Below are 10,701 nucleotides of genomic sequence, written 5' to 3'. Positions count from 1 at the left end.
TCGCCCCCCAAGGAACCGCGCACCCAGTCGCTTCGCGTTCTCTCCATCGCCCTGCCTCTGGCAACCGCTAGTCTACTTTCCGTCGCTGCGCATTAGCCCATTCTGGACGTTTCATGGAAATGGACCACGCGTTCTGTGGACCGGCCACGTTTCAAAGGCTCAGCCCCGCAACGGTTAGTGGCCACGGGATTGGACGGCGCGGATTGGGTGTGCGCGGGCCGCCCAATGACTCGGGAGCATCTGGGAAGACAGGTGCAGGTGGCGGAGGCGGCGCCGAGGGCAGGGCCGGCGGGCGGGCGTGGCCCAGGGGGCCTGCGCGGCGGTCGCTGGCGGTCGCCCCCAGCGCGGGCATGGCGGGTGGGTGGCGGGCGCTGCTGCGCGCTGCCCGGCGCTACCCGTGGCCCACGAACGTGCTGCTCTACGCGGCGCTCTTCTCCGCCGGCGACGCGCTGCAGCAGCGGCTACGGGGCGGTCCGGCCGACTGGCAGCAGACGCGGCGCGTGGCCACCGTGGCCGTGACCTTCCACGCCAACTTCAACTACGTATGGCTGCGCGTGCTGGAGCGCGCGCTGCCCGGCCGTGCTCCGCGCGCCGTGCTGGCCAAGGTGCTGTGCGATCAGGCGATCGGCGGGCCCGTGGCCGTCTCGGCCTTCTATGCCGGTGAGCGGCCCGGGCGGGGACCGGGTCCAGGGCGAGATCCGACGAGGGGGCCTGGAGCCAAGGTTGGGGGACTGGAGGCCGGGGCTGGGGGCTCCTGGGGGCTGGGATGGAGCCAGGGGCTCTGGGGCCGGACCCGGGCTGCAAGCCAAGGGGTGGGGGTGAGGGCAGGATTTCAGACGGCTGAGAGAGCCAGGGCAGGAGCAGGAGGTCGAGGTGCAAGAGTTGACAAGTCTGGGGACAGGAGATTAAGGGGAGAAGCTCAGAGGTGGTGGTTGGAGAAGCGGAGAACTAGGATGCCAGGGTCCAGGATCGGAGTTGGGACGCTGGGGTTGTGCATAGTTGAGTGGCTGGAGGTTTCAGGGAGCCTGGGAAGTCGGCTAGACCTGGAGGAAGGCAGGACTGGGGGGCCGCCTTTTCCCCTTGGAAAGGGTCCGAATAAACGTCGAGGAGATCATAGCTCCTGTCCATGGCGGCTGCAACCCCAGTGACCTAGTTATGGGACAGGGCAGTCCTGCTCCTGGGAAAATCCACGCTCAGGGCTATGGGCCTCCTTTCTACTGGCAGACACATCAATGAAATGGGAGGGGACTGGGGACCATGGGCGCAGAGCAGGTGGAACGGAGTCCCCCAGAAAATTCATGCTCAAGGCCTCAGTCCTGCTTTGGTAACAAGAGTTTCCTTTGGGGGTACATTCCCTGTATAGAAAAGCCACAGAAAATGTGAGGGGACCTCGGATCTTGCCATAGAGAACTCTACGCCTAGGAAAAGACCTAGGAGGCCCTTCCTCAGAAAATCACCCTGGGTCCTAAAGGCCTGACTTTGGGAATCTTCCACAGGACTTTACATGCCAAAACCAGTGCCAGGGGCTCTGTAGCCTCTGTCCTCCTAGCAGTTTCTATAGCGGGTGAGGGCGAGGGCAGGGGAGTGGCACCAATTCTGTAAGAAAATCCAAGGGTCCTGGGCCTGGCCTTTGCATTGGGGATAACAGATTCCCCCAAGAAGGTCGTCTTTTCAGTGGCTTGTTGGTGCCTTCTAAACTGGGTTGTGGGGCTCCAATCATCTCCTTGAAGAAACCACAATGCCTTATGGGTCTTATTTTGGGGAGCCAGATTCCGTTCCTTTTCTCACAGACCCCACAGGAAGCATGAAGGGCCTCGTTGCCTGCTGTAGGCTCAGCTATCCCATGGCTGATGGGGTCAGTGGGGTCAGGGAAATAGAGGACCCAAGGCTGGGGCTGCCGGGTGCCTGGTACCAAGGTGTGACTTCCATGCCACATTGGCAAGGAGGTTCCTCGTGGCCATTACTGCAGTGGTCTTGAACGCTGGTGAGGATTTGGGACCTAGGGGCTGGGCCTCTGGGAACCGTATTCCCATTTGATCTTCAAACAACCAAGGGAGGCAGATCTACTTTATTATTGCTGTGTTACAGAGCAGAAAACTGAGATTCGAAGGGGGTTAAGTGATTTGCCCAAAGACAACATAATCCACACGATCCATTCCATACCATGTTCTTTTAAAAAAAAAAAAAATTTTTTTTTAACATTTATTTATTTTTGAGAGATAGAGACAGACAGAGCACGAGCTAGGGAGGGGCAAAGAGAGGGAGATACAGATTCCAAAGTAGGCTCCAGGCTCAGAGCTGTCAGCACAGAGCCTGAAACAGGGCCCAAACCCACAAGCTGTGAGATCATGACCTGAGCCAAAGTCGGACGCTTAACCGACTGAGCCACCCAGGCACACCCATACTGTGTTCTTAATCTTGGGTGTTGTCACTGTGTGTGAAAGCAGAAAGAAGCCTCGGTAACCAGGCTCCAGGAGGCCTGCGGTTCAAGTCTGAGGCTCTTGGAGCTTGACATGGATTCCTACCCAGATGGCTGCTTTGTTTTGCTTTTTAGATTTCTGGCCCGATTTCCCTCTCCTCGTGTGAAAATGAAGGTGGGAGGAGTGGGTTGGATGTTTGTTCCAGGCATTTCCAACTGGGAAATTGCCTGTATCAGATGATCCTTTGTGCTGGGGCCACCTGGGGGAGCTTGGATTATGACGGAGAGGTCCAGCTGGGAATCTGCACCCGGGATGGACGTGGTATAACATTAACCTCCCCAAGCTCATTTTTCTGCTTCTGTAACTACCAACATCCGCAGATTGTTGGAGAGGGGAGTCAAATGCAATAAGGCACATAAAGTGCTTAACGCTTAATTAGTGCTGGGTAAGTGGAACCCGACCTTACCAATACTTGCATGCAAGGGTATTCTCCTAAATTCTGTTCTAAAAATCCCTTGCAATAGGCTGAAAAAAACACCTCTCATTTCCCCTTCCTCCTAATCAGATTTGAAGGAGAATTTTTAAAGCACTTTTATTTTTACTCCTTCCTAAAATAGGAGGATTTTGTCTTTGCTCCCTGAATTTCTTTTCAGGGTTGTTGAACATGCAAAGTTTTCAGAATGTTTTTAGGAAGGCTCAAGCGACGTTCTTGCTTTCAGATTCTGATTGGAATAATGATACTGGAATAATTCTGATTAGAATATTGAGGGGGAACTTTGTAGTTGCCAGAGCACCCAGGGTCTGTCAGCCACTTTTTTTTAAAAGAAGGAAATTAAATATTTGTTCATTCATTTGTTATTTTTTAAAGTTTTTATTTTGAGAGAGAGAGAGAGAGAGAGAGAGAGAGCTCATGTGTGTACGCCTGTGAGCAGGAGAGGGACAGAGAGAGAGGGGAAGAGAGAATCCCAAGCAGGCTCCCCCCTGTCAGCCTGGAGCCCAATGCGGTGCTTGATCTCAAGCATCAGGAGATCATGACCTGAGCCAAAATCAAGAGTTGGACGCTTAACCAACTGAGCCACCCAGGCACCTCTATATTTCTCAAATTTTAAACATCTTACAAAAAGTTTGGAAGGCAGAGAAGTCACCAATCATCTTGCTATCTGAATGCTGTGAATTCTCTTAAAATTTAAAAAAAAATGTGTATTTTTTTCCTATCACTTTTATACTCTGCTATTTCTACTTCATATTTACCACTCCTTTAAGATTTATCTAGTTTTTGTTTATTTATTTATTTAAGGATTTTTCAAATTTTATTTTTTGTTTTTAAAAACTTTATTTTGAGACGAGAGAAAGACAGACAAGATGCACAGGGGAGGGGCAGAGAGAGAGGGAGAGAAAATCCTAAGTAGGTCCTTGCTGTCAGCCTGGAACCCGACTTGGGGCTCCATCCTATGAACCGTGAAATCATGACCTGAGCCAAAATCAAGAGTTGGATGCCCAACCAACTGAGCCACCCAGGTGCCCAAAGATTTATCTGGTTTTAGAATGGAGGTTATGTCGTTTTCACTGTTGGGTCAGAAGAGACATGATGAATGAGAAGATACCACTGGCTACTTTGCATTTTGAAATAGGAAATTTTAACTGTTAGGCAGTATTCTTCCCACTGAATCTTTGAAAAATTCTTTTGGTGTGTGTTTTTACAAACAGGCATGAGTATTCTCCAGGAAAAGGATGACATATTTTTGGACCTGAAACAGAAATTCTGGAATACGTACAAGGTAAGAACAGACTTTTGAAAAGGTAACCCAGATCTTTTCGTATATTTGTAAAATTAAGTACATTTTAAGGAAACTCTTCTTAAGTTAGGGCTCCAGTTGGTTGGCACCAGGGGATGGTATATTGATGGAGAGATCTTAAGATTGTTTTGCTAGTGAATGAGTAAGACGCTTTAAGGGTGTCTCTACATTGGGAGTGTCTATACATGCGTGTCTGAATTTTAGTCAATGTTCATGATGAGTCCTGTTTTGAAAATTTACTCTCATTGTGGTTATAGTTTTTTTAGTGAAGTTTGGACCCAAAGAGGTTAGTGCACAAGAGGAATAGTAACACATGAGTGATTAATGGAATCATGCCCATTCAGAGCCAATGTCCCCAGGTGTACATTCTGCTGAGTCCCTGTGAAGGATGTTCCCCAAGCTCACTTCTAGACTCAAAGCAAGTCACGTGTCGCACCATTTGCTCAATACAAATATACACAGCCCAGTCCAACAAGTATTTATTAACTTATTCCCTGAAGATTTATTGAGCAGCACCCTGAAGGCCTGGCAAAATCAGGGGTGCTTTCTGTCCCTGGCCTAGAGCATGTTTTATTCTATTAATCCCAATTAAGTGAGTTTTCAGGAGGGCCGAATATGCACAGACTGGGCCTTGGGCTTCACGTGTGTTTAATTCCCTATCAGAGGCGGTGCCAAGCCACACCGGGCTATTGCCTGTACTGCTTCTGGCATCTTCTATGGAGCAATACTGAGCCCCAGAATCAGCATTGCCTGCTTGATGGTTGGAGGCAGATGGTAGGGAGGGCGGAAGCTGCATGCTCCCCTCCCCACCCCCCCTGCCGTTATGCTCAGGGACAGTTTCTTCTCCTTTTTTTTTTAATGTTTATTTATTTTTGAGACAGAGAGAGACAGAGCATGAACAGGGGAGGGTCAGAGAGAGAGGGAGACACAGAATCTGAAGCAGGCTCCAGGTTCTGAGCCGTCAGCACAGAGCCCGAAGAGGGGCTCGAACTCACGGACCGTGAGATCATGACCTGAGCTGAAGTCGGACACTCAACCGACTGAGCCACCCAGGTGCCCCAGTTTCTTCTCCTTTAAGGGGAGAGAGTATTCAGAGCTCTTGTTATTTCCCTTGGGGCAGAAATCAGGAGCCCATCGGGACTCACAAATCCAAATGTGATTTTCTTCTGCTTTATTTTGGAAAAAGAAACAAGTTTGCCCATTATGTCAGAGATCCTATGGAGGCATCTACATGTAACGTTTAAAAAAAAAAAGAGCAAGCAAGCAGAATTGGGAAAGAAAGGGGCTTTATGCAGGGACTTGCAGGTCTTTCAGATTCTCCTCCCTTAACGAAGACACACAGGCCACCTTTGTTGGGTGTTGGATATCCTGCCAAGGATCCTATACGTCAGGAATAGTGGCAGGAGAAACCAGCTAGAGGGTTAGTGTAACCGAGGTCACATTAGAAACAGAGAACGGCGGGGGAGTGCCTGGGTGGCTCAGTCGGTTAAGCGTAGGGCTCTTGATCTCGGCTCAGGTCATGATCTCACAGTTCATGAGATCGAGCCCCAAGCTGTCAGTGCGAAGCCTGCTTGGGATTTTTCTCTCTCCCTCTCTCTCTGCCCTTCCCGCACTCATGCTCGCAAAATACATAAATAAAGCTTAAAAAAAATAGGACTGATTGGAGAGCTATTTAGGAGGTAGAATTTGTCGCTCTGGGTGAATGATTGGTGGTCGGGGTAATGGGGCAAGGACGCATCTAGGGTGGCCCACAGGTCTCTGCCTTGAGTAACTGCATGAGTGGTAGCTCATCACTTGGGGTAGTGCAAAGAGGATAGCGAGCCGATTGGGGAAAAAAGATAGATGAGTTCAGTTTGAGAACTATTGAATTCTAGATGCCATTAGAATATCCAGAGGGAGACTTCCAGATGCACAGAGGAGAGCCCAGAGAGAAGGATATTAGATATGGGAGAAACTGGTTAAAAACGGGCTTTTGAGCCAAGCTTGATCAATGAAACCAAGAGCACAAACACGAGGAGTTGGAAGACAAGAAGCGTCCAAAAAGAACCTGTCACAAAGGCTTTCTTGTAGCCCAAGGGACATGTGAGTGAAAGCAGAATTGCTTTTTGGTTGCTGAGGAATCAACCCCATGCCCAATCCAAGTTCTTTGGATGAAGGCGGAAAGAACATGTCTCATTTATTTGTTGTTTACATGTAGGTAGTAGTTGAGTTTTTACTTTGTTTGTTCTGTACAGATAGCATGCGATTTATGTCTCCTTTCACTGCCTGCAATATGGTGGCTCAGGTATATTCCCTCTTAGAAATATATCTTGTATTACATTCTTCTCTTTTATAGGTTTTTATTTTTTTTTAATTTTTATGTTTATTTATTTATTTATTTATTTATTTTTGAGACAGAGAGAGACAGAGCATGAACGGGGGAGGAGCAGAGAGAGAGGGAGACACAGAATCCGAAACAGGCTCCAGGCTCTGAGCTGTCAGCACAGAGCCCGACACGGGCCTCGAACTCACGGCCCGTGAGATCATGACCTGAGCCGAAGTCGGACGCTCAACTGACTGAGCCACCCAGGCGCCCCATTATGTTTATTTTTGAGAGACAGAGGGCAAGCCAGCAGGGCAGGGGCAGAAAGAGGGAGACACAGAATCTGAAGCAGGCTCCAGGCCCTGAGCTGTCAGCACAGAGACAGATGAGGGGCTCGAACTCATGAACCGTGAGATCATTACCTGAGCCGAAGTTGGACGCTTAACTGACTGAGCCACCCAGATGCCCCATCTTTTATAGGTTTTTAAAACTTTAACTTGGAAATGATTTCAAGCTGACAGAAAAATAACAGAATAGTTCAAAGAATACCCTTTACCCATATTCGCCTATAGTTAACATTTTGCCTATTTGTTTTATTATTTCCTGGCTCTATCCATCTATCCATCGATCTTTCTATCTGTTTCTCTGGATGACTTGAGGGTAAATTACACACAGAATTACCCTTTACCCCTAGATACTTAAGTATCTATTTTCTAAGAATAAATATGTTCTTTTATATAACCACAGCAGAGTTAGCAACTTCAATACATTTAACAACGGTAATAATCCTTTTATCTCACCCACCAACTTTATGCCATGTTTGTAAATTCATTATCTAATGGTCTTTACAGCATTTCTTTTCCTTTCAAAAGGTATAGGATGCAGTCTAGGGTCAGGTAGTGCATTTAGTTGTCCTGTCTCTTTAGTCTCCATTAATTGGGAAAATTTCCTTAGCCTTCTTTTGTCTATTACAACACTGATATAATTTTTCTTAATTTTTTTATTTTTATTTTTGATAGAGAGAGAGAGAGAGAAGCAGACTGCGAGTGGGGGAGGAGCAGAGAAGGAGAGAGAGACGGAGACACGGCATCTGAAGCAGGCTCCAGGCTCTGAGCTGTCAGCACAGAGCTCTGTGGGCGGGGGCTTGAACTCACAAGCCATGAGATCGTGACCTGGGCCAAAGTCGGACACTTAACTGACTGAGCCACCCAGGTGCCCCTCAACACTTTAGTTTTTGAAGAATACAGTTTTGCTTCTCCCCTTAAAAAACAGCAACAAAAAAACCCCACAACAAAACCCCCAAAACAAAATACTCCCTTTTTGGGGGTATTTTGTAATATACAAGAATGTCAGCTAAACTTATTCTATAGCAAGAAATAGTAGAATATATTATTTGCCTTCAATCTTTTTACATAAAAAATCAAACGTTTTAGATAAAATTTGAGTCCCTTCTGGCTCTCATTGTGTGACATAGTAGACTATGTTATTAACAAATCATTCCATGAAGAACGAAAAATTTAAAACTTTACTGATGATCCTTTTATAAATGTATTCCTGGGGCATCTGGGTGGCTCAGTTGGCTCAGCATCCAACTCTTGATTTTGGCTCAGGTCATGATTTCAGGGTGGTGGGTTGGAGACCCACATCAGCTCCACTCTGGGCATTGAGCCTGTGTATGATTCTCTCTACCTCTCTCTGCCCCTCTCCCCCACTAGTGCTATCTCTTTTAACACACACACACACACACACACACACACACACACTCCTATAGCATTTGCTTGGCCTAACAGTAAAACCACAATGTATAAATATATGTTGTTATTTTGAAAGCGGCTAAGAGAAATGGTACTGATTCTGAGAGTCTTCTCATTCTGGGTCTGTGGATATGACTAATATAAATATCTCGTACCTGAAATCTCTTTGCACAGCTCTTACCCTCTTATGCTTGAGAGACTTTAAGTAGTCTGATTTAATCGGCTTAGTCTGAAACATAATACCACCTCCACATTTTATCTGCCTGGTATTTCTTAATCTTTCATAGCATGAGCTGTGGGATTGTGTGTGTGTGTGTGTGTGTGTGTGTGTGTGTGATTAAAACGCATTCTAATAAAGTTTTTCTTTATTCCAGAGTGGTCTGATGTACTGGCCCTTTGTGCAGGTGAGTGTCGAACGACTCAGAATGCTAATTCATGGCTGTGGTTTGTCTGGAGCCTAGCATACTCTTTCTTTCTGTTACAGCTGACCAACTTCAGCTTGGTTCCCACGCACTGGAGGACAGCTTACACTGGACTTTGTGGTTTTCTGTGGGCTACCTTCCTCTGCTTTTCACAACAGAGCGGTGATGGCACGTTCAAGTCTGCTTTCACCTTCCTTCATATGAAAGAGGCCGGTGCCGTTGAAAGGCCTCCCGAGAAATGAGAAGCCAAGGACTCCTTGACAATGATGGATTTATTTTATTTTATTTTTTAATGCAGTGAATTGCTTGCAGATTAGAGTCTACTCATCAGTTATGTGCTCCATTTTGGAGAATTACTATTGCATAGACCCACTGATTAAGTATCAATGAATACTTTAAATTTTATTCAAACCTTTTTTCCCCATGCTAGTCTGAAAGTATCACTTCTCTACTGTGTTCACGTCTCTAATACTTTGGTGACCACTGTGCCATCATGGCATTTTGCAATTATTACTATTTCTATTCTAATATTTTAATGCCAGTTGATTTAAAAACCCATTTTGCTTCTAAAATCTCAGGTTGTCTCCTAACCACTTTGGATCTGTTGAACTTTTATACCAAAAATATTCCTTATATAAGTAAATTGGTGTTTACATAGAGCTCAATCAAGGAGAAGATTGAATAACTTGATTTTTTTTTCTGGAAATACTTTATAGAATAATTTCTTGTTCTCCTGATGCTAAGTTCTGTAAGAACATTTTATGCCATCAAAAAATAATAATAATAGTATGTGATTGGTGTGTCCTGTATAGAAATGTATTTCATGGATGTCTTCTGCTATTGTAATTTTGAAAATTTTTTTTTAACGTTTGTTTATTTTTGAGAGAGAGCAGGAGCAGGGGAGGGGCAGAGAGATAGGGAGACACAGAATCCGAAGCAGGCTCCAGGCTCCGAGCTGTCAGCACAGGGCCTGATGCAGGGCCCAAACCCACGAACCGTGAGATCGTGACCTGAGCTGAGGTGGGAAACTTAGCCGACTGACCCACCGAGGCGCCCCATACAACTATTGTAATTTTGAAGTTAAGTACTTTTTAGTTCATGTGTTCTAGTTTTGAGCAAATTCAGTTGACCGAAGTATCCCATATCTGTATTCTAGACTTAGGAAATATACACAACATCTGGCTTCTTAAAGAAATATATTGAGGGGCGCCTTGGTGGCTCAGTTGGTTAAGTGATGACTTCGGCTCAGGTCATGGTCTCGTGGTTTATGGGTTCAGGCCCCACGTCGGGGTCTGTGCTGACAGCTCAGAGCCTGGAGCCTGCTTTGGATTCTGTGTCTCCCTCTTTCTTTGCCTCTCCCCCTCATGCTCTGTCTCTCTCAAAAATAAAACAAACATTTTTAAAAAATTTAAAAAAATATATTGAGTGAAGTTTCTTTTCTAAGAAAATGAACAAATTTTCTTCCTCTGGAAGGAAAACTCTATTTCATAGGTTTCCAAGGAAAACAGTTATCCCAAATTTCACACCGATGTTATATTTTTAAAAATCAGTGTTTTCAAATAAATCTTTATGGGCAGTCTTTGAGGCAGGTGTGAGAAACCTGATCCAGACTTTCTGATTTACTGTTTGTCTAACCTCAAAACCAGTGGGTCTAAAAATGCTGTGGATATCTCAGGAAGGTTCAGCAAACTTCACCTAAAAACTGCACCCCAATGCTGTTTTTCACGAGTTTTTCATGAGCATTTCACAAGTTTTAACATGGGAAGAGCTGAAGTGTTCATGCATTTATCTTGAGAATTTGTATTTAAGATTAATTAAGGAATGTGCACTTAAGAATTTTAAGCATATAATTCATATAATTTGTAATATAAATGTGTTTAAGTCCTAACTATATCATGTCTATGATTTATTTGAATTTACTAGGTATTAATATATTTTACATTATTGGGAGAATGGTGAGAACATTTCTAGACAGCTTAATTCTAAAATTTGTTACAGTACTCGCAT

At 45.6% G+C, this 10,701-nt stretch overlaps 1 protein-coding gene across 2 annotated transcripts; it reads left to right on the top strand.

Annotated features, from left to right (window-relative positions):
- The first annotated feature begins 350 nt into the window (after positions 1-350).
- On the top strand, positions 351-9,588 carry MPV17L (MPV17 mitochondrial inner membrane protein like). 2 transcript variants are annotated; one of them, XM_042922371.1, is made up of 4 exons: positions 351-660; positions 4,128-4,198; positions 8,647-8,676; positions 8,757-9,588. In XM_042922371.1, exons 1-4 carry the CDS (start codon positions 351-353, stop codon positions 8,934-8,936), a joined length of 591 nt encoding a protein of 196 aa, XP_042778305.1. In that variant the 3' UTR covers positions 8,937-9,588. The 2 variants fall into 2 exon arrangements, with proteins under 2 accessions (XP_042778305.1, XP_042778307.1); XM_042922373.1 differs by lacking the exon at positions 4,128-4,198 and having other exon boundaries at positions 8,757-8,945.
- Positions 9,589-10,701: the final 1,113 nt, after the last annotated feature.

Source organism: Panthera leo, chromosome E3 (assembly GCF_018350215.1).
Source record: "Panthera leo isolate Ple1 chromosome E3, P.leo_Ple1_pat1.1, whole genome shotgun sequence".
Lineage (NCBI taxonomy): Eukaryota > Metazoa > Chordata > Mammalia > Carnivora > Felidae > Panthera > Panthera leo.
This window is presented reverse-complemented; position numbering and strand designations above follow the sequence as displayed.

What these genes read in the sequence shown, in the direction of transcription:
- MPV17L (XM_042922371.1), top strand. Translation starts at nt 351, where the DNA reads ATGGCGGGTGGGTGGCGGGCGCTGCTGCGCGCTGCCCGGCGCTACCCG. An exon ending in CGTCTCGGCCTTCTATGCCG is followed by an intron (nt 661 to 4,127) that starts GTGAGCGGCCCG and finishes TTTTACAAACAG; the next exon opens with GCATGAGTATTCTCCAGGAA. An exon ending in AATTCTGGAATACGTACAAG is followed by an intron (nt 4,199 to 8,646) that starts GTAAGAACAGAC and finishes TCTTTATTCCAG; the next exon opens with AGTGGTCTGATGTACTGGCC.